The 24053-nt window shown below is 39.2% G+C and overlaps 1 protein-coding gene across 5 annotated transcripts in view; it reads left to right on the forward strand.

The window, feature by feature from the left end:
- The window catches only part of ELMO1 (engulfment and cell motility 1), a 315174-nt gene extending 291369 nt beyond the window's left edge, over positions 1 to 23805 (forward strand). For all 5 annotated transcript variants that reach the window (XM_017823374.1, XM_017823383.1, XM_017823392.1 and 2 more), the window contains 5 exons: positions 779 to 891; positions 8832 to 8939; positions 12480 to 12562; positions 17905 to 17982; positions 22478 to 23805. In XM_017823374.1, the coding sequence (XP_017678863.1) occupies positions 779 to 891; positions 8832 to 8939; positions 12480 to 12562; positions 17905 to 17982; positions 22478 to 22678 (583 nt within the window). In that variant the 3' untranslated portion in view covers positions 22679 to 23805. The remainder of the gene's footprint in view (positions 1 to 778; positions 892 to 8831; positions 8940 to 12479; positions 12563 to 17904; positions 17983 to 22477) is intronic.
- The last annotated feature ends 248 nt before the right edge of the window (positions 23806 to 24053 follow it).

Consider the following 24053-nt stretch of genomic DNA (forward strand, 5'->3'; position numbering starts at 1 on the left):
ACATCTGCGAATCTATGTGATGGTGTATGAAATTAAACTTTAAATATTATGTGCATATGTTTTCTGCCTAGTTCTTGACATATTGAACTCTTATCAAAGTAAGATGTAGAAAATGGATTTTCTGAAGGATATATAATATTATTTCTAAAGGTACTGTGGGTCTTTGTACTCCTGGGCAAAGGTAAAATTTGATTCTTGAGCAATCCCTAATCATGGGCTAGTCTTCTACAAATTATGATAATAATTAATTAATTGAATTATGTGGAATTAAGGACAAGCATATAGTGCTGGATGTTATTTTAGCTCATTGGGATTGCTCACTGTTTTCTATTATTGTTTCAAAATGTGTTTTAGCCTTCTTTTGTTGTGCTGGTGAAGTATACCAGCAGAGGATTGTGCAACAAAAGGTGATAGACTCTCAAATAAACTTCACAGGGTTCCTGTGATAAAAGAGCATTATTTGCCACAGATAAACCTTGTTGTTGCATTATAGAAAGTGTTATTTTTAGATGAGTAAAGTAAGAAATAAAGTGACTTGCCTGAGTCATACAGTGATGTTTTAGCAGGGAGATGTCTACAATAGAGATATCCTGACTCACATTCTTTGTTATAGGATAAAGGGTTTTTTTCTGGAGCAGACTAGATTCTGACCTGGGCTTGTCTGTGACTGTTGTCCTCTTCAAACTCCTTGCAGAAACATCTTGTGAGACTCTGTCTCAGAGGAAAGAGGATGGTCTTTGATTGAATTTGACAAGTGCCTACTTTCTCTCTTCCCAAGGGAACTAAAAGAGAAGATTCAGCCTGAGATCTTAGAACTGATCAAGCAGCAACGTCTCAATCGACTTGTGGAGGGCACCTGCTTTAGAAAACTCAACAGTCGGCGTCGACAAGGTACAGCTCAGACTGCCTAGTCTGGCTTTTTATTTTCACTTTTGTCTGCAAGTTGAGATGAGGAATACTACTTTCACTGGCAGGATCCTTGTTTGTAGTGCTGTCTTGACTACCAGAAAGCATCTGAAAGCATCCTCAAGTTACAGTTGTTGTAGGATTTCCTGTGTTTCCCTGAACAAGTCCAGCATTTCACAGAAATCCCAAGCAGCAGTCTCACACTCTGAACTGAATATTTTCATTTCTGCCCAAGTGTCCAGGCTACTATATCATCTCAAAGCAAAGTCTTTGCCTCTGCAGGAATAGCATATGAAACTTGATTTTGAATCTCAGACTTGCACCACCTTTATATAGGCAACGAGCTCATTCTGCACCACTCCCTCCAATACTGCCTGTCTTTGTGATTTGTCTTACATTACCATATACAATAGTTATATTATGGTGTTTAAGTATCATTTTAAAAAGCACTTAGATCAGTAATTTGTGTACCTTCATATGAATACTTGATTGATATGAGAAGATTGTTTTCCCAATTCTATGAGTCATTTCTCAGTGCTAGATCCATAGCTCATTCTATACAGTAAAACTCCCTATGGTTCTTTTCCCCTCAGAGAGGTACACTTTTTTCTTTAGACAGCATAATGGTGACATAGTGTAAATTCAGGAAATTAATTAGAAGTCATATCCAAAAATTTCCCTTTAAACTCTCATTTTGTGAGGATTCAGATTGCTATTTGTTTTCCTCTGTAAATACAGTGCCAATTAGAAAGTTACAAAAGCTAAGAGTAAAAACTGACAAGGATCAATATTTGAGGCCTTCAGATTAATTGGGGAAAATTGTGTTATTCACAGAGAGAAGTATACCTGCAATACCTCCTTACTTAGAAACAAGGAAGCAATTTTCCTTAATGTGTATCTTCTCTGTCCTGCATACAAAAGCCTATGAAGCCCACTGCACAGAGTTTAGGGAAAGATCGTCAATATTCCACTGTGACTTTCTATGCAGACTGATAGAGAGGCATGATACATGTTTTCTCTTCATCAGCATACTCATGAACTGAAAGTAGATAAAATAATGTGTAGTTTGGTTTGGCTATCAGTAGTGAGGCTTGTTTATTTTATTCCTCTCAGAGCTTTAATCCGAATGACTGAAATTCTGGGGAAGGAGCAACGTTTGTAGCAAATTTTCTTTTTTTGGCAGATCTCCTAGACAAAGATAGGCTGTGTATTTTATTCTTAAACTGTTCATGATTTATAGGATCAAAAGCCTTAGGGGGTGTAAATTCATTTGACTTATATGAGTACAATTGAAATAAAAAAAAAATATTTTTTAAAAATCAATGTAGTCTTCTGGTCCTCAGTTAAGAGGGCTACTTTGTATCATGCCTTGGAGTGAATTCTATAGGCTGGCAGATTAATTGCTTTGATGTCATATTTATACAGGCCAAAAAAAGTTCATGATTCTTTGGAACAAAACATGCGACCATGCCTAAAAGAAATTTATCTTTTCTGAAATATATTGGTTTTCACAGATACGAGCCCATTTAGGAGGTCATGTTTCCACATGCCCTTAAGAGTTTGTGTGCTTTATGTTAGACTTCCTGTATCCCCTGAAACAGAAGTGTAAATTACCCCCTGAGAGGGAGGGAGTAGACACAACCATTGTAGATGATGATGCGTAAGGCTGCCAGGACTAAACTCAGTATGATCTATCGCTATACAATCTAATGAAGCATGTTTGGTATATAACCTATTCAACTGGGATCCTTTTTTAGGTATGTACAGTGCCTGGCACAGTCCAAATAGCAAATACTGGCAGCTGGCACAGAGCAGAAGAATCTCTCTTGAAATCGGCATTTATCCTTCAGGGTCTCCCGTACCCCAAAGCAGAACAAACTGTAAGACCGGGACTGTCATGATGTCAAAAGCTAGGAGATGAAGTAAAGTGAATGGAGGACCAGAGATTTAGCTAATGATACTGAATGTCATGAGAAACTTTCAGACAATTCCTCTGAATGTCCTGATAAAAATAGTACAAAGTCCCAAATTCATGAGTGTGTCTTCTGTTAGCTTTACCTCCCCTTCCCATCTCCTCTCTCCTAACCCACCTCCCTGTACATATGCCCTGTGCTACCTCAGGGGATTCAGGACCCCTGTCACCTGCCTGCTGCTCCAATTGAATTCACTTGCCGGGGAGGATTAGCAAGGCCCTGAAAGGGCCGTGGTCCATCCAGGTTGATATGGAGCTGAAACAGAAATGAGTAGTGCTCTGAGGCTTCATGATTTGCCGGTTATGTGGCAACATACTTGTAAGAGTAGCAAGATCAGATAAGTGTTATACTTTAGTATGTATATGCTTTTTATACCTTTCCCTTCTTTTTTTTCCCTTGAGACAATTCTGGAACAAGTGTCACAAATCTACAGATTGTACAAGAAGAACCTGAACATGCCCTACACATGAGAAGCTGACAGCACTAAATTGCCCATTTAAAAATAATTAACAGACATTAGCCCATGATAAAGACTCCAGAGCAAACTTCTGTTAAGATTGTTGTTTGAACATGTGGTAGGACACACATGGTTAGTCACAGTAAGTTGAAAAAACTGACTTACAAAAAAATGGGAAGAGAGTTTACAGCCTCTTATGGCCCTTTGAGAAGAGCTGAAACACTTTCATATATACTTGGTATTGGAAAGCCTCCAATCCAACAGGTTATTAACTGGGGAGATGCTGAAGATTAAGCTGTGAGGTATCTGTAGTCAGATCTCTGCCTTTTGTGTTTCAGCACAGGATTATCATAGCAGGGTCTCTGTAGCTGAAATTCAGAAATGTCATTGTTGTCCCTGCAGGATCCTTAGCACTTTCAAAAAATACATGGCCTTTCCCTTACCAGGTTTTCATAGGAGAACTGCAGAACTAACTCCTGTTTTTAATAAGTATCTTAATCAGTTGGAAATAAAACAGCAAAATCTAGCCTGCCCTCCTGGTCATTGTTCAACAGCAGATCATCAAGCTCTGCAAATCCCCACTTTGTTCCTGGACCGTGAACATCCACTGAACAGACAGACCTCTTCAGCTTTCTCCTTCCTCAGATAATTCCTAAAAGAAAGGGAAGAAGACTAAAGTGAAAACCTGCAAAGCACTCCACACACCCAATGGTTATTATTTCCAGTAGAGCTAAGTAGCAGATAAAGGCATTTTATTGAGGATAATAGATACCTCTGATGCTGTCATCTAGTACACTTCTAGCATATGTTGCTGGGTGCACTCTTGGAAATAAATTCCCCTTTTAGCTTTATAAAGATTATAGAGAAATTGCATGTTATTGAAGTGCTTTTGCAGCCAAAGATGAGGTTGGTTAAACAGTAATTTTTGGAAGGGAAGGAAACCCTGGTGATACACACCATTAAATTAAAAACATGAGGCACCATGGAAGTAATCTGGAAAGAGAAAGCTTAAATTAAAGCAAAAAGTCTAGTGAAAACAGGTTTTCCAACTCTTGCTAGGATAAGTAACTCACACTTCTGAACAACAACACGCACTTTTGTCTTTTTTTCTGCCAAGCTCTCTTCTACTGCTACTTCATCCTACCCTCCATAGTCTCACAAAAAACATAATTTTCTGTGAGTGCGTGTCTTGCTGAGAGGAACCATTTAAACAAACATGCCTCCAACATTGCCACAGGTCAGTTATTCAGCAGTCATTTGGAGAGCTTCCTGGCTTTATTAAAGCAGTTCGAGTGAAAATATCACTGTATTAGAGAAAGACAATACAATGAAAGAGAAAGGATGAGCCCATATACATATATCTAAAATCTACACAAATACATTTGTTTTCATGGGTATATTTAAAAGCATGTTCCTATTGCTAAATCTGTGAGAAAATTTTTCTTTGGACCAAAAGCTTCTTTAGTAATCTTGAGCATATCTTGGGAAAAAATATATACTCTCAGACTTCTCTCCATGCATATCTGATCTATTTTCTCCCTGGATTCTAACAATAGAGCACTTCTGTTCTAACCACAGCACTTCTTTGCCTGGAATAGTATTGTTAAGGGCATATGAGTCATTGGCCATTAATGTACTTGGAAACACACTGTGTAAATGGCCAGGCATTCTTTTGCCCGTCAGCAAAATGTTCTGTGCTCTACTATTTGTTCACAGTTCGGAATATTACTCTTGTAGCCAAATTGTAGCTGATTTTGTTATTTGGGATTTTTTTTTAACCTCATCTATAATGAGGTTTTTCAAACCACCACAAATCTTTTTGTGGTTTTTTTTCAAACCACCACAAATCTTCAACAATGTGCTGTGATATGTTTAACCCACTGGCTGCTCTAGCAATTACCTGAAAAACATAAAAATTTGCTTGAAAACTTTCCAGGTAAAAACCAAGAATGATTAATCCTGTTTCCCAAAGAAGAATTTCTAGCACCTTAATTTGACTGCATCAATGGTCATTGAGGTAAAAGACATAAGGACTCACCGGAAAGTCAAATAATGTAGTGTCCAAAAATTGTGATGAAATCACAAGTCCACATCATCTCTAAAGATTCTGTGGTTAGCAACTGCCTTCCCCTACAGCTGCTTGCTCTGAGGAGGAGTTTTACAGAGGCAGGTATAATAACACTGTATACAAAATGAGAGTTGTAGTTCATAGAAGGGACTTAGTCTTTGGGGCAAATTCATTAGCCTGGGCCTAAAACCAAAACAAACCCCACTGCTTCCTGAATACACAGTTGCTCCACTCCAGCAGTGCACGTACACACAGATCTGCTAGCTGTGGAGTACCAGGTCTTTTGAGGAATGCCTTTTCTGTCTTTAAAGCCTCATGTGGCACTTCAGCTCTGTTGACTTGGGCTTTAGAGTTCTGGAGGGTTTGAACAGTTTTTGTTTTATAAACATCACTTTCAAAACATGGTAGAAAAGAACTTTTAATTCTGCTTTTGATTGGTTGATTTGGGCTTTTTGTTGTTGTTGTTGTTATTTATCAATTTAAAGCTTAAAGTAAATTGCAGGCCACTTCCTATGTGGTGTTCTGTAATTAAGACTTCTTCACCTTTTTTCTCAATAGAAGCAATTTCATGTAATTTTTATTTTGACTGCAGCATTATTCAATACATTATTCAATACATTATTGAATACATTATTCAATACACTACTTTTCCAATAAAATTGTGTTCAGCACCTACACTACAGTAAAATAGCATGCATCATGTTTAAAACTGTTCTCCTTCAAGGCACTGAGATGTCATGTGAGTGGGATATTTTCTGATACACTCTTTGTAGCATCATGTACAGCTGAAAATACCTAAGTGGGAAAGGCTGAGGTGGTTGTAGAAGCAAGGGTTGCTTCACATCGCTAACATGCTGATCACCCTCCTCAGCTGGGCTGGTGCAGTCATTTAGTAGCTGTGGTTGAGGAAACCTTGTTAGTTCCATTTGTAGCTTTCATTTAAGGCCTTTTCCCTTGTCAGCAAGCCTGTGGCACAGCAGCAGTTATTAGTGAGCCCACAGGAGAATTGTGACTGGCATACTTCAACCTACAGTCTATGGCTATTAGTTTTTAATTAACCTTGGGTTATGGGGAATTGCTGTGAAACGCTCCTCATGCCATTGGAGCTTGGGTTTCTAACCATAAAGCCACCCCTGCCTAAAATGAAGTAAGACGTTTTCATGGAGGGGTTTTCCCCTCTTTTTATTTTGAAGTAGGGCATTCAAAGAGAACCGAGGTTACCAAAACACTAACCCTTCGGAGATTAAAGAGCCAAACTCTTGCTAACAACATCAAACCCATTTGTGAGAAATTGAAAGGAATCAATGGTAATTTTTTTTTCAGTTATGCCATCTTTTTGCCCAGGTCATTGAGAAGGGAGTGAAACCATGTTGGGTTTTATTCAGAAAAAATTACTGTTTTAATTTTAGAGTTGGAAAGCAATATTCCTTTGTACGTCCTAATAAACAATGAGGTTGCAGTGAAAGCTAGATATGAAAGCCTCCTGTTACAGTTACTAGAGGCTTTTCTTTAGGCATAATGGTCTACCATCAGATTTAATGGGGTATATTTTTTGAGCATTGTGTTCCCTATACAAGGTATGAATATAGAAAATTTTCACATGCATTCTTCTGAGATACACAAACTGTCTAACAAGTGTGTATATGCTCTCTTTGTGTGTGTATATGCTCTTCAGATGAGAGTCTGCTGAATGAGGGCTCCTGCTTGCTCTAGTTTCAAATCACTACAAAAATTTTGCAAGTGGGGTCTTCTTCTTGATCCCATACTGTGCCACACTGTATGTACCACTTACAGTCCAGAGATGCTTATATTTCAGCAGCTCTTTTTGTATGCATCACAGAATCATAATCTCAGGCTCTCTACCAGAAATCTTTCAGTGTTGTGCATGCCTGTGAGGTAGATAACCGGAATCTCTCCCATTGCCCTTTTAAGCCTTTGCCAAAAATTTGTAAAGTTTTTTGAAACCTTTTTGTAGAAGGGGTTGCACACTCAGGAAGTGGTTTGAAGTGTATGGGATTTTTCCCTCAAACATTTTTACCTGCCACGACAAAGAAATTTCAAAGGGCATGTAAAAGCCCATTTTTGCCATTCAGTTGCCTCTTTCTGTTTTACTGCATTGCATTTTAAATGACTGGCCAGGGAACTGGAGTGTCCTTCAGAAAGAGGCTGGGTCTGTGAAGCCAATGTTTTACTAACAGAGCCAGGAAGCCCTGCCTTTGCTAACACTCCAAATGAGCTCACATATGCAGGCTCTGGTGGTTCTACAGCTACTCCGATGTTTTATCCAAACTGTGGTTCCGCTCGCTCCCAGCGATTGCAGCACTGCAGGGCTGTGTCAGTGCTAACATTTCCCCTGAATTGTCCCTCAGGCTGCTGCTTGGCACGGCATCAGCACTGCCAGTACAAGAGAAGCACAGAGTCAGAGAAGCCCTCTGCCCTCCTCCACTGGCATTTTAACATGTAACCTTGCTCTGAGCTTTTGGAGATTTATAGCTTGGATGTAACAAGATTGTATTCTTGACAGCTTAATGTTATGTGATCTACTTATTGAATAGAAAGGGCTCTGACAAGGAGAGGTAACCTCTTTCTTGCCATTTCAGAAAGGGAATTGGCAAGCACCATCCTTGCACACGAGATAGTGTGGTGGCCGAGCTCTGCAAAGGTGATGTTCTTCACAAGAGCAGATTTTAACAGATATTGTTAAGGGGGATTATATCCTCTGAAGCATGGGTTGTCAGGAGATGTAAATATACATCTCCTAGGAAGGACTGAAATGCAAACTGGGATGTGGACTGCATGGTCACACATACCTTTGTGACCATGCAAAGCACTGAGTTATCTATAGGACAAGGGACTTAACATCCGCTTTTTAAGTCTTTGTGTGTTTATTATGTCCAGTCCCTCCATAAATATGGGGGTGTTCTCCTATGTCTATAAAAAAACACATGAGTCATGATTTTCATAAAGTATGGGATATTTCAAATGTATCAGGTTTTGGGTGTCCCACACAAGACAGCTGGCAGGGCTTAATTTTCACATTGGGTGCTAATATAGTGGGTGCTAAAAATGAAGCTTTTATGGGTACATTTAAGTTATTCACTCAAAGCATTGGTTACTTTGCCAGTCTTCTGTCCATCAGGGTATGTAATACCATTTAAAACTAAGTCAATTTTTCCTGCTAGTATTTTTTTGAGCCAGTGACTAAGTCAATAAAAAAACCTTGTAGATTAATGCCAACTTCAGTTAATCAAGTAAAATTACTGAGGAAAGTCCCTGCCCCACTTTCCATAACCCCATACATTTCTTGTCCTGAAAGAAAAAACAGCCCTTCCCTGTAACATCTTGTTTAAGTAAGCTTTCTCCTATGCTCTTGATATTGGTGATGAGGACATGGTAGTGACCTTGTTTAATGTGTTTATTTTAACAGACAAATTTTGGTATTGTCGACTTTCACCTAATCACAAGGTCTTGCACTACGGAGACTTGGAAGAAAGTCCCCAGGGAGAAGTTCCTCATGATTCCTTGCAAGATAAATGTAAGTCATGCACAAAGATTGTGACACTTTTGCTTCTTTTATGCCAGTTTTTCTTTATAACTTGTAGTAGGTTTCTCTTAATATGGGACATTATCAACAGCTCTCTTTATGAAGATGGAGAGCAGGGGACATTTGGTCCTGCTACTCTCCTGGGTTTGGCAAGTGTGTGTGAGGACTGACCTAAGCTTTTCAATGAGTTAATAATTTCATTCAGCTTGGAAATGTCATGTCTTTCATGGGGAGGAACACAGTTAATTTTCATTGCTCATCTAGCTGTGGATGTAAAATAAAAATACTTGGGCATATTCAGAAGCATTTCCTATCCATGGAAACAAACAGTACAGTGACTGGAGGAGAAAGACATGGCAGGCAGAGGTCTTTTTCCTTATTGTGAGGACTGGACTTATGATGACATGTTGCTCTCAATACATGAACAGTATTGAGAGGACTTCACCATTTCTGTGTACCCAGATGGGAGAGGACAAACCTCTGTTGCAACTGCTACCAGGGGATTTACTGGGATTTTTCTTATAGATAAAAGGGGTCCTTCAGAAAAACATACTCTAGTGGTTTCTCCTTCATCCTTAAACATGAGTTTTAGAGGTTTAACATACAATCCTGAGAAACTTTTTAATGCTAATGGAAATAATGACCAGTGTAGTTCTGTCACTGGGAGGTGACGTCAAGAAATCAAGCATTGAATAAGGAATGATTTCTTTTTGTTCTTTTCTGAACATTTGTGGCATTATCAAATTAGACACGCTTATACAAGTATTTTAGTTGGTAGCTCCACTTCTTTCATAGAATGGCAGAAAGACTAATTTTTCAGAAGTTTGAAATTTTTCCAGCCTGAAAATTGAGGAGTGATTTAAAATTTCCTGCCCTAACCTGTCTCCAGGCAGCACCTTTTGAAAATTTTAAGTGCTCCCAGATGCATTCTGGGAGGGAAAGAGGGATGAGCCTATCTGATGCTGGAGCCCTGGCAGTTTACAGTACATTCCCTTGTTTTCATTGCCTTACCGATTGCCTCAAGGATGTTCCACACTCTTACTGCAGACTCGACAGAATGTAGGACAGGGTCTCACATTGCTGCACTGGCATGGGAGGAGGCTGTTTTCATGGACAAGGCTTAGAGAAATAGCTGTTAAATGTTATAGTAGTGTCAGGATGACAGAGGGATGAAAGTCACACTTGAAACGTGGGCACAGTTACAAGGCCAGCAATTCCCAGATTTGTTTGCTTTGAGCATGCTTCCATGCACAAACCCCTGAACCTGACTGTGAGCTTCATCTTGCATGTGCATTTTCTATAGGCTCTTGAGCCTCTTCAAGAATGTCAGAATCGCATGGGGGCAGAAGGCTCTTGCTTTAGAAACCACTGGGCCAGACCCACACATTCCCTCTGCATGCCTGCTGGCAGAGCAGATACCCATGCAGTTTGACAAAGAGATGGTTATTTCATCAATGTCTCAGGTTTTCAGGCTATGAAGGATATAAGATTTACCGCAGTGCTACCCACATTAGATAGAGTTTAAACAAAGTTGAGAATATTGCAAGACATGAGGTTCTAAAGTGGCACTATAGTTTGAAACTGTATCAGACCAAACTGGCCTGGGAATTTTACTGAATACTTTTCAGAAATACTCTGATTTTTTTTTTTTAATAGACTTATATTGATTTTTGGACTCTTAAAGTCTGCATATGGTGACCACTTGTCAGCATTTGGAAACAGGTAAACGGATGAAAGAGAATAGGTGGATAAGAAAACAAGACCAAGAGAAGCAGCATAGGGTATTTTGTGTGCTCCTTGCCGAGCCTGAATGGTGTTTATCTCCAAAAATAAATGTGGGGGGTTTTAACCTTTTCACTTCTTTGAATGTCACCCTTCTCTTCAGGCTGGCAGAGTTAACAAGCCACGCAGACTCCATCTGGGACAGAAAACAATCGTCCTCTTTCTTGGGGCTTCATCTGTTATGAGCACATCACATCTGTGCTCATGCCCTCCAGCATCTTCTAGTCAGCTTCTGATACCTTCTTAAGTCTTTGATTCTATTTTTCCAAAGCAAGGAATAAGCCAAGTTCCAGATACATAAAGATCAGGATGTCACGCCAGCCTGTGATCTCCCATAGTAACTGCATTCCAGATCACAGAGATCAAGTGTATGAAACCTGGAGAAAATCTTTCTTGGCTGAGAGATCTAACTTCAGAAAACCCTACCTTATGCAAACAGAGAAATTGTTTTTCTGGGCATCTTCAGCAAATGGCAGGAACTCTTTCTTCTTAAGAAGACCTTTCTACCATAGTTGCAGTCAAATATCTCCTTTACTTCCCAGTTTATCCTAGGATAAACTCTCTCCTCCCAAAAATAATATCTCTTCTTCACCAAAAAGTAGGGGAGTGTCAGAGACATAAAAATTCAGCAAGCCCACAGTATAAAATGCTGAGATAAGGGCAGGAGAGTTGAGTAGTGAAGAGCAAATGATTTCCTCTTTCCATTTTTCATGCAAAGCAAGTCCTTTAAAAATGTCTATTGTATCTCATGCTATCCATTTGACCATAGTGCTGAGGTAATCTGTCATAAAATACACAGTGCTGCTGTATCCAGTAGAAGAGAAAATGTATTCCTCCTCTCCAGTATTTCCATTAGAGTTTGTAAAGAATTGGGCAGTAACAGATTTTCATACTATTATGCGGTTCTATAGATACAATGCTTTTACACAGCCACAAGGATAATGTATTATTTATGGAGTGTAGAAACTGTCACTTAGTGACCATATTGTATTGTGGAGCATATAGATTCCCATAATGTAATTACTCTTGGAAAAATTGACTTTTGCTTGAAACTCAGAGAAACTTATTTTTATGTTTTAGTGACCTCACTCTGTGAGTGACTCTGAGCGGCAGCAGATTCCAATATTTTTTTTCTTACCTTCTTTTTTCCCCAGTTATTTCTGATCACTTCACATTTTAAAGCAATTGGAATGGCTCATTATAAGCCTTAGTATTCCTTATTCGTTTTGGTACCAGAAAGCAACTAAACTGCTGATAGGAGTGAAATAGAAAACTATTTTAAAAATTCATACAGACTTTAAAAGCTTTAAGTGAGTGCGATAGGGTCCAGCTTGCCCAGCAAGCTCTCTCCAGCAGAGACTTTACCTGAATGCCTAGGAAAGAGCAACAACAGAGCAGGTGTATTACATTAGTAAGGCAGAAAACTATGTTTTTGATACACAGGAGTACGCATAAATACTGTCCAGACACATGTACACGTTTATATGAAACACTCCTACCCAAAGTAGTCTCAATAGGCAAGAAAAAGCATTCTCAGATTTTTATCCAGATGCCTGAGATTTTGTCAAGACTCATTGGTTCCTGTTTTAGTTGTTTTCTTCCAGTTTTCTCTCTTACAAAAGGCTGGAAATGACAAAGGAAATGTCAATTTTAACACATCAGTCTTGCCTCTTTTTACACCCTGTAGCTTTTACACACCTTGGTTATAATTAATTTTCTGGGTTTTGATTTTGTTTCTTTTTAATGCAGTGCCAGTGGCAGATATAAAAGCTGTTGTGACTGGGAAGGACTGCCCACACATGAAGGAGAAAGGAGCTCTTAAACAAAACAAGGTATAGTTCTTAAGTTGTTATGAACACGTACTGTGCAGAATACAAAGCTTGTCAACTTGACCTTCTCTGAAGTAATACAGGTATTTTTCATTCCAGCCTGCCATGTTTTCATGTATGCACACCCCTTGTTTTCACCTCAGACCATTTGAGTTAAATTATTGGGACAGCCTAACCCTCCTTCATTCATATTTCATGGCAGATGTGCATTATGTGAGCACAGTTAGAATAGTCTTTAGTAGTGATATTTTCTACCTCTAAAGCAAAGCAGCAATGACTGTTGGTACCTGCTCCTATATTGTCTCTGATAAATAACTGGTTTGTTCCTGGTTCTCTGATGAGCTCACATTCAGTGAAACCTGCTAAAATTGCAGTTAATGTCCAGCTGATGATACCGTCAGGTCCAGTCAGGTAGAAGAACAATTGCGAACAAAAGGATGTAAGGTAAATCCTAGGCAATTAATGAGGCGTGTAAAGATGTATTAAGCACTGCATTTGGGAAATAATGTGTAGGAAACCATACTCACCTTAAATTAGATTTATGCTGCCTTTCAGAGTTTCAGATCAAGAACTGTAAGCTAACAGTAGCACTAAAATTATACAGTGCCAGAATCTTGCCAAGTTTCTGTTTGTAAGAATGGTCACCACATCAAGAAGAAGTAGAGTTCCAAAGCCTGGCATCTTTAGAGGTGACGGTTTCCTACTGTAGTATATGAGGTATGGTTGTAAATTTTCTATCAGGTGGTGCTCTCTGACCTTACAAGAAGCAGTGAGACTCTACTGGTGTTCAGTCTGACCTAGAACAACACCCTGAGAGGTCTGGGAACCAGATCAGAAGATTTGAATCAGAATTTCTAGTTATCTGAAACTGAGAAATTTTGGGTCCAACCAGAAAGAGATTTTGATGGACAAAATAGTGAAGAGTTCCTGCTTCAACAGTTTGAGAATAAAATTCACTTTCAGAGCTGCAACTTTTCTTTCCTTTCCTTTACTATGCACAGATAGGCAGAGCATCTTGAGTATTTTTTGCAATTGTTTCTCATACACAGAAGTTGCTTTAATTCTCTCAGGATACCGTGATCTCCTTTCAGCATTGGCTTTACGTGGTAGGAAATTAAAAAGTCGTGCCAAGTGAGGAAAAAGTCCCGGGAGTATTTTTCTTTGTTGATTTTCTGAATCAGGGCACAAACACACACACGCGAGCACAATAGATTGCGTACGACTCCTACGTCATGTTACAGCTGAACCATCAACAGCATTTGGCTAGTGCATTTATATGATGCATATAAAGTATTTTGAGTTCTTCCTTGTCTTAGCACTCATATGTCCACACAAAACAGAAAGATGGAAAGCAGTGGGTGGCAGTGATGGAAATGTGTCATCATTATGAAGCAGTAATGTCTAGATAGTATTTAATGCTAAATAGCAGTGCTGCAGATCAGTTTGTCCTCAGCTCTCAGCGTGGCCCCACTTCCTTAGGTAAAATTGCTTTCGACTGGTATAAAATTTCTGCCTGAGAATATGAAAGTCAGGAACTGATAGATGGCATGGCTGCATCCTTGCCTGGAGCATTCTGTTTGTGACCAAGGCAATGATAATTTTGATGTTTTTGCTAATTCTGATGTGGTGCAGGGTTTTTGATGGTTTGGTTGTTGGTTTTTTTTTTTATTTCCTCAATTCCTTGTTTCTTCCTCTGGGAAGCACAAAGTTTTTGAAATTAGCTATCATCCCAATCAAACTGTCATGCACAACATTGCAACTGCTTAACTGACATCATAGGAATAACACATCGTTGTTTGCAGTGTACCAAGTTAATATGGATAATGAAATTAAAATTTTAAAAAAACAACACACAGAACGCAATTCAGCTGAATTTAGTGTATGAAACCTTTCACTTTCTGAAATTTCACAATCAGTGATATATTTTTTAAGAGGCCTTTTGATCCTGTGCTTTCTTTGTACATATATAACAACCACCTTAATGTTTATTCATTGACAGAAAAGAAAATTGACTGGCAGAATGCCATGCTACGAGCATAGCTGGAATTGGCAAAATGTCCATAACAAAGGCTTCAGTGTCTCTCCATTTGCCAGCACATGGCCATTATTTTTCCAGTGGGATGATTTAGAAGTAAATAAGAGTTAAACTGAATTGGAATTTGCATGCATATGAAGCTGGAACGACTTGATAGGACCAGACCTGAATCCACTGTTGTTCATCTTGCTTGTGTTTTTAAATTAGGTTAAATTTTTAAGTCCTCATTTCTAACTCTTAAGTAATATTAGTGAATTTTAAAGAAATTAAATAGATTTTGCAGTCTTCAAAAGAAAGCATGAGGGAATCTGGAAAAAACATTGCCAGATATTGCAAAGTGTTCTTCTATCATCCTTTATTTGCAGATGTGGCAGGTTTCAGGCTTTGTGCCTTTATAGTCAGCTGAAATGGTTCTGCTCACTTCCCTGTTGAACGAAGATTCTCTTCTATTTCACGTTGGTTAAAAAAGTTCCCTGCCACTGCCTGTCTAGGTGGTTCTTTGGGGTGGATCTTCTGACTCTGGCAAGAAAACTCAACATGGCAAGGTCTCAGCCTGCAGTAAAGACGTGGGAGTTTTGAGGCTGTTGAAGACAGAGTAGGCAGAACACAGTGAGGTCATTCCATCTGTATGGGATCGCTCAGCCGCAAGCACCTAAAATGCCTGTTCATGAAAAATAGCTTGTCTCTGGCCCGTGTCGGGAGAGTAACCTTCCCTTCCTGCTACCTACAACAGCTTTCCCCATAGAGCTGAAACCGAGGAGTGGAAAGTATCAGCCTGCAGTTGCAGAGTCTCTTGTTCCCTGTTTTCAGCACAGTTCAAAAGAGAGGCACATCATGGGTCCCGATATTGCCACCTTTGAGAAGCATGTAGGGAAGGAGAGGTCTGACTTGTGCAAGGGTGGAAGAAGTTAGGAGTGCCAAAGGAGTGTGTTCAGCAGACTGAGGTGCGGGAGGAGGAAAACAAAACAAAGAGAGAAGGAACAAGGTGGAGGAAATGTGAGAGAAAAAAGACCAGAGAGAAAAAGAAAATGGTGAAAAAGGCTGGAGTGGAAAATTACTTTGAGAAAGGTTGAGAAGTAGAACAGAAAAGGGAAGAGAAAACCACAGATGGCTGATACAGACTGACCAGTTTTCTTTTAAGAATTGCCAGTTCCTCCTTGTCATTGATGATAATGTAACGAAACCAGGTGGGGTCTCTGACAAGTCAGCCAGTTCAACCACTGAGACCACTATCAGTGTGGAGGGCCAGTTGGCAACTCCAGCTCCTTAAGCTTCCATTTTCCTTGACAGTTTGCTATGTATAAGGTGACAGTGATGCTGCCACCTGGAAGCTGTAATTTCCAAGCCTTTAGTGTGCACAGAAGCCAGCAAAGAAGCTGAACGGTAGCCAGGGCTGCCAAACTCACACTTTTCACCAGAAAGGGAAGCTTGGTGCCCTAAGGTGTAGTCTTTTCTCACTCTCTACCTGACTGGAAATGACCAAAACTTTGGCTCCCTGATATATTCCTCTTCCAAGTAGAGATTTTTGTTCTCCTTTTCCTTTCTTTGAGGTGAAGAAATTAAATTCCTTGGAATTTCCCAAAGGACAAATATACAGAGATCAAGCTTGTAAGATTGTTGACCTCTCTGAAACATCATAGTATAGCAAATGGCCTTCAGGAACATCATAGTATAGCAGTACAAGCTCTTTTTTCAGTGCTACATTTTATTTTCACAACCTTAGTTGCATTACTTGGCATGTTCTGCCAGTAATTTATAACACTATCTGAGGGGATAATGCCAGGTTCATGTGGGCAGACGTAGATCTGTTTCTGTAATGAGGAACATCACTCTTAATAAGGTGTGAGAGACATGCCTACAACATAGAAAGGCTCTGTGAGCCCTGAGCCATTTGTTTGCTGATTGCACCAGCACTATTAGTATCTGCACCTTCCATGGGGATTTAACACAGCCTTGTCTCCTGTAGCCTGGCAATACAGCAAGTTGAACCTAGTAACTAAACTCAAGAAAACCAAGAATATTTCCCATGAGAAGCCTGACCTCTAACATCCAAGCTTATCCGTAAAGATTGCAAGTTTTATGATTCAGACTCTGCTCTTAATCACAAAAGTTCAAAACCGAAATAACCCTTACTGAAATCCAAATTCCTATGTCTAGTTTTGGACCAGGAGATCAGGGGTAGAAATCTAGAGCCATATTTATGCTGCAGTCTCTGCAGTCAATTCTTCCATTTTAAAACTTAGTGTAGCAAATGTAAGAAGCCATTCTCTTGTCACTGCTGGCAGTGCAGGGACTGTTGTCAGCTGAGAGACAGCAAAAGTCATCAGTGTGGTGGGGCTCAGGAAGTCAGGAGGCAAAAAGAACAGGACACGTGATACAGATCATAGTTACAAGTCAGCACTCTACTATGCAGGGTCTTTTTTCCATAGTAAATATATCCATATCAGCTAGCTTATAGTTGCAAAATCCTTGTACTGGCACTCGTGGTGATGCGTGCAATAACCATAATATGACAACATCTTCGTATGCTCCCTGATTGTCACGGGAAGTTCATTATTTATTCAGATTGATTTGGTTTCCCATAGGAACCCAGGTCCAGATGACTTTTAGGGAAGGTCAGTGCTTGAGGAATTCACTTAGGCACCTTTTACAATTCCAGCTTCAATACTTAGGGGGAAAAAGGATGATTGTTTTTTCCTTTCCTGAAATTCATTTGGGTCTTTAAATAACCCAGACAGTTTGGTTTGACTGAGGCTGCTGATTCTGGTTCAGGTAGAAACAAAATTACAGAAATCTCCTGAGAGTGAATAATTTAATACATTTCCAGCAGTGAAAAGAACATAAGTACATACCAGGATATTAATTGCCCTGGCAATATTTTTGACACAGGGAATCAAACCTTGCAGAACTTCCAAGTTTAATCTATACAAATGGAAAAAAATGTGAGCCTTCATGAAGAGTTTGTTGCAAGTGTATTATTATGCATTACATTGATTATGTTGATTATAGTCCTCACTATATTGCCTAGCTCAAATTTAAACTCAAATGCTAAAATAATCCATGATCCTGTGAGCTACAGTCAGTACTGAGGTGGGTGAGTTTATTTTGGCTTAAGCATCTGTGGTGGAGTTCTTGCTGTGCCAGTCTCTTGCAGTGGTTTGGTACTGCTCAGCTTAGCCCAGACAGGAGAGTGCCGTAACTTATTTTTCAACTTGTTTTGGGGAATAAGGGAGAGGAAAGAAAGAGAGACATGAATGTGTGAATACCTCTCTCATACAGCATTAATATGTGTTTCTTTGTATTGTTCCAGGAGGTGCTAGAGCTTGCTTTCTCTATATTGTATGACTCAAGTGGGCAGTTGAATTTCATTGCTCCAGACAAGCATGAGGTAAGTCAAGTTCAGAGTACAGAAATTTTTTTTGAAGCCATATTAGTTGCTTTAAGGCAAGAGACAGCTTTGTAAGAACATAAGAATGGGCATCTTGGCCCAGAGTACTTGTCCATCTAAATCAGTGTCATGTCTCAAAACAAAGTGAGAGCCAAGGAATTAGTATAGGAACAAGACCTTCTGCAATTTTCTTGCATATCTGAGCCACAGAAGGAACATGATTTGTATTAAAGATCAGGATTTTTAAGCCCTCCTGAAATATGAGCCATAAGAAAGAGAAATGAGAGAGCTCAGGCAGACCTTGCAGTTCCACAGGTCTTGCTCATCATTTCCTGATCTAATGGATTTCTTTTGGTCTGCTCTACTTTAGTAGACACTGGAGAACTTTTTTGTGTGTTCACTTTAGCAAACTTCAGTTCAACCCTGGGGATTTTTACAGCCAAGCTTTCAAAGAATCACTACCAGTCTCAGCTCATTTTGACAATGCCAACATAATTGGGTTGGTTATACCATCTTAGGTCTCAATTTCAGCCAAAGACTTGTGCTCTCCAGAGTAGCATATCCCCTTAGTGTCACATTGCTTAAGACTATTCATGACAGGTGATCATAGAAGGCCCTCTCTCTTCCATCTCCACTGGGAAGCGTTTTGCAGTGGCTTTCACTTGTATAAAGACAGTGTAAATACCAATAGCAAGGATAAATGACAATCCCTTCCCTGCTCCCTTCTCTCACAAGAAAACAGACAACATCATTGCCTTTTGGGAGGTGATGGGATTAATTTGCCTAATTGTGTGGAAGCCTAATTGGATGTGTTTCTCTCAAAGAACTTTCAAGTAAAGGTTTAGCAGAATGCACTATATTAAAAAAAATCCTTCTTATTTCTAAAGCAAGAAGAGTTGGTGTTACATTTGCACACTTATTTTGTGTTATCACGTTTGGTCTTAATTCAGAACACTGTTGAGATGATGAACTACAGAAAATTGCATTAATCTGCATTATACTGTAGTGTTAATAAAGTGCATGACATTGTTTTACCAGTTAAGTGTATTTAGTTATGCTGCTTCAACATTTTCAGTTCTGAACTGAAACCTTCAAATAAGTGTTAATTTTAGGAGAGGAAGTACAGTTATGCTCATTTGGGTTTTCCTATGGATTAATATTTAAGTGTCATTTTTAAGTATGTTCATTCTGGAGAAGTATTTGCTGGTCAGTTTTCATGTAAGAGAAAGCAACAATAGGATCCCAGGCAAAATGTGCCACTGTAATTCCAAGCAAAGCATAATTGTCTTCATCCTCTGAACAGAACATATGTTTGATGATTTCTGATATAAATTCTCCAGAAACTGAATTCTAGACTGTTTCAGCTCATAAGAGGAAATGGTCTTGAAAATCAACAATTTTTTCAGCCACTATATCTCAAATATAGCCTATAGCTACAAGTGGATTTTAATGGTCTGAATGTTCAAAATCTGCTAAGGCACCCCACTGATGGGCAGCAGCAGTGACATGCACTAACCTAATTGCTCATGATTGTGTTAAAACACCTATCATCTTTATTTCTCTTTCTGATCTTGTGCAGCTTCTTCAAAATAAAATTAATATGTTCAAAAAAAATGGCCAGAGGCAGCCGTCTCTGCTGCCACTTGACAGTTCCCAAATGAAAGTTTTTAAAAGGACATCTCACTTCCTCTGTACTTTTCCATGGTCTGCAGAAGACTGAGTTGTGATTAAAGTAGAAAAATACACGTGTTCGGAGGAAGCACCCAGAAGGAAAGGCAAAGTGGCATGTTGTGAAGCCCGTGACTCTTCACCAAAGTAACTGGGGTGCCTGTCAATGGAAGTGCTAGTTTAGCAGCACTGTCAATCTGGGAGATTTGTTGGTGGCATCTCAAGATTTGGAAAGCTTTCAGGAATGATGTTAGTACATGGCAATATCAGGTCAGACTTGCAGGGTTTTTTAAGTACTTCTGTAGTCCTCGTGATTGTAGAGTAAGTTGGAAGGTGGGAATTGAGTGTATCCTAAAAATAAAAACTGAACTAGGATCATAGGATAATTCTGGTTGTAAGGGACCTTGGAACTGTCCCCAGTCTGACCTCCTGCTCAAAGCAGGTCAGCGATGAGCTCAGACCAGGTTGCTTGGGGCTGCATCCAGATGGATAAAGCCTGCACAACCTTTCTAGTTCCACTCTCTTGACTCCCAAGGCAATTCTTTAATAAAATCTCATTCCTGAACCAGGATTGTTGAGATTTGGACCTCATTCTTGCACACTTATGTTTGGCGATTCCCTTAGCCATCTGCTGAAGATTACTGGTAGCCAAAGGATTCAGTACTGTGAGATCACTCCATTGTATTTGTTTTTCATTTAAATACATAATAACTGGTTTCAGCTACATAGCAAAAAGGTGGATTAATCTTATCCTTGATTTTTGACAGAGAAACTGATGAGGGAGGCCATAATTAGGTTTCATTGGAGTTTTATGAAAACGAATCTCTCATAAATTAATTTTTCAGTGGATCTTAGTCTCTTTTGCATATAAAAAAGAAAAAAGATTCTGAATGAATGCCTCTATTTTTCCACCATCTCATTAGGATGTCTCTCTGCTCAAAATGTACAGGAGTTTAATTAGATGCACTTGCCAATATGTAGATTAGAGAGGAAGCCCCTTTTCCAGGCCATTGCACTAATCTGAATTGTGGCCAGAATTTGGTTTCTGTGGACCCTGAATGAGTTATATCTGGAAGAGGAGAAAACTGCAGTTCTGCTTTCTAGTCCTCTGGGACTCCTCCCCAGAGAAAGCACTGGCCATACTTGCTGAGCAGGTGATGGACAATTTATGTCAGGGGCTGCATCTGTTGAATGGATGCTCTGTGCTTCTGTAATCTGAGCAGAGCCTTTTGCTTTTATGTTCCTTTCCTCATAATGAATTTGGGGAAAACTCTCCCAAAGAAAGATTCCAAGTCCATCATAAAAGATTATAGTCTGTTCAAAAATAACTACATTTCTAGGATAGCTTCTTTCTTTTCCTGATGTTCTACATACACTCCACAAAAATTGCATGCTTTAAAACTCTTCAGTGGCACACTTTGACAGCCTAGAATTGGCAGGCTAAGTTGTTTATTTAGTACTTGTTAGCAGGACAGCCTGAACTCTAAAGTCTCTTCTATATAGCTAATCTCGTGTTAAAGCTGCAGCTTTACTTGCCAACACCCTGGGTGAAATCCTCACTCTGCTACTGTTTTGTCACTGATTTAAATGGGTTGGATTTCACTTCGGATATTAAAGTGTGTTAACCCATACTATTTTTAAAATATGCCCTTTTTTTTGAATGAAGACGTACCCCAAGAGAGGGGTTTCTCTCTCTTCCTTAAAAATAATCCTCATTTCTGCTGTGGGATGAAGTCAACCATGGCTATCTTTAAATTTGGTGGTATTGTGTAGCAAATGGTCAGCTAAATTTAAAATCCATTTTTTGGCATGAAAACCAGCAGAAGTATTTGTAAGATAAAAATGCGGTTACAGTTGATTTAATTTTTCTCCTGCAAACTAGGACACAAGTTCATGATTGAAATCTTTATTTTGAGATGACAGCATTTGAGTACTTCTGTTCATAGTTGAATAAATGGCTTGTAGTAATAAATGAAAGTGACTTATTCAATAGAAGTTGACTCTAGATCACCAGTCTCCCTTGGGTTTGTTGCTGATTTAAAATGGTTATTCAGCCCACGTTTATCACAAGCTGTCAGCTGTTGGGAAAGATGGCATCTTCTATTAGGAAAAAGCTAACAGTAAGGAAAAGGTTTTAGAGGTCAGTTCAGCATTTTCAGCATTTAGTATTACACCCAAGCAGCTTGACATTTAATTTTAATGAAGGATATAGCATTATCTGACTTGTTTTTGCAATATGTTATTTCATGTAAAACAGGCGTAAAGTAAGCATAGATAGGTGAAACTATCTTTGTGCAAGTCAACTGATACCACTTAATCTATAGGAAAGCAAACCACAATAAAACTAGATAGTACAAGATTTCATAAACAGTCGAGAAGGATTTGGGGGTGAGATTCAGTTCACCTAAATTAACTGTCATGGAATTAAAAGTTTAGTTAGTGTAAGATAATCAGGCTTTTTTAATAAGTACTGGGGAAAGAGAATGAGACGAGTAAAAGAGATTTATCCACAGGTTCATTGTCCTAGGTTAGATATAACTCCCATAACTGCCAAAGAACATTCAACAGGAAGTTTGGAGGAGATAGCAAATTGTCAAACAACTAAATACTGTCATTTCTTCCCATTTTTATGGAATTGTTTTTCCATTTTCTGAGCAGCTCAGTGAAATGTGCCATCTTCGTTATATGAGCTAATAAAATTCATCAACCTAATTTTAGGTCTCTTTGTAAGTCCCTGTGGGAGCAATACCTGTAGAGGACCAGGCCAGACAAGCAGTTTGTGTATGAAAAGTCTGTTAATGATAGTTTTTATCCTTTTCCTGTGCAGTACTGTGTATGGACCGATGGGTTGAACGCCCTCCTTGGGAAGGATATGTTGAGTGATCTAACACGGAATGACTTAGACACACTGCTCAGCATGGAGATAAAGCTACGCCTCCTTGACTTGGAAAATATACAGATCCCAGATGCTCCCCCACCTATCCCAAAGGAGCCCAGCAACTACGACTTTGTTTATGACTGTAACTGAGGCAGTCACTGAAACTTGCTTTGAAACTGGAAATATATTATAACTGGAGAGATATTAAAAAAAAAAAAAAAAGAAGAGCGTGAGGAAAAAAAGAAACCCACTTTTGCACCTTGGATTTTGGCTTTGGGGAGGGATGTAGAAACACCTGCATTCCTTCCTGTTCCTGTCATCCCTTCCTTCCTCATTCCCATCTTCCCCATTGCTCATCCAAATCCACATTGCTTTAATTACCTTGTAATTGCAGGCTATTGGCCTTGCTTAAGGCAAAGACTGCCACTAAGAAGCACCCTCCCAAGGACTTTTTTTACATTTTTAATACTGGAATAAACATTCTTAACTAAAGGACATTGTTATCAAACTGCATGCCTGTGAAACCCGTGTGGCAGGGCAGAGGCTTTAACTGGAAGGAGGAGGGGGGTAGGGAGCAGAAGCAGCTACTGTAAGCAGAAGATTCCCCCAGACACTCAAAAGAGTCTGCTCACAACTGAATCCAATGTGATGACGAAATTCAACTGCTTCCCAGTGCTTGCACCATTCGTCACTGTCATTATCCTTTTCCCTGTCATCTCAACTCTTGCCACCAGCCTTCACTCAACTGTGATCGGCTCCCAGAATGGAAAGTCTGCAGGTTTTTGCTGTACCATACGCTGCAATGCTGCAAGAGCTTTTAACTTCTTTTCCTCCCAGCTCTCACAATAGCCCCACACTAGCAGATCACTCTCACAAATGGTGTATGAAGCCACCAGTGCGTCCCATCCCTATAAGCATTCCCTAAGCCTCAGTTGCCTCTAAAATTGGCTTGTTGCTATTTGAAGTGATTTTTATTTTCTTGGTCCAAAGTTCAACAGCAATTTTCACAAATTAATTACAACTGGCAAACATCCAGGTTTACATTGTTGTCATTGCTACAGTGTTAGAAATTTGCAAGGGATTTTTTTTGTACGGGTTCTAATTTTTTTTATTTTATTTTGCCAAACAAATATATTTAATGAAAACTAATTTCATTGTGCGTACTTTTGGGGAACAATATTTTTACTTAATTTCCATTTGGAACATTTGCCCTGAAGGGAAAAAATAATATTTCCCTTCAACTTCACTGTTGAATAAAAACCTGAGTTGTGATGATTCTTGGAACTTTGTTTTATTTCTGAAGTTGTCTTTTATTCTTTATGGTTCCTAGAAATTCTGAAGTGTTTGGTACAAAGAGGAGAGGGAAAAGTGGAACCTTTCTTAACTGCATCTGATTTAACTTGTTCATTTGTGGTGACAAGGATGAGATGCATCCAGATCATGTAACCATTGCCATGGTTACATGAGCCTTCCTGTGAGAAGGATCCTTGTGAAATCCAAAATCCCAGCATATTGATGGTCAGTT

The sequence above is a fragment of the Lepidothrix coronata genome, unplaced genomic scaffold, assembly GCF_001604755.1.
Source record: "Lepidothrix coronata isolate B3197 unplaced genomic scaffold, Lepidothrix_coronata-1.0 Scaffold3, whole genome shotgun sequence".
In the NCBI taxonomy this organism is placed as follows: Eukaryota; Metazoa; Chordata; class Aves; order Passeriformes; family Pipridae; genus Lepidothrix; species Lepidothrix coronata.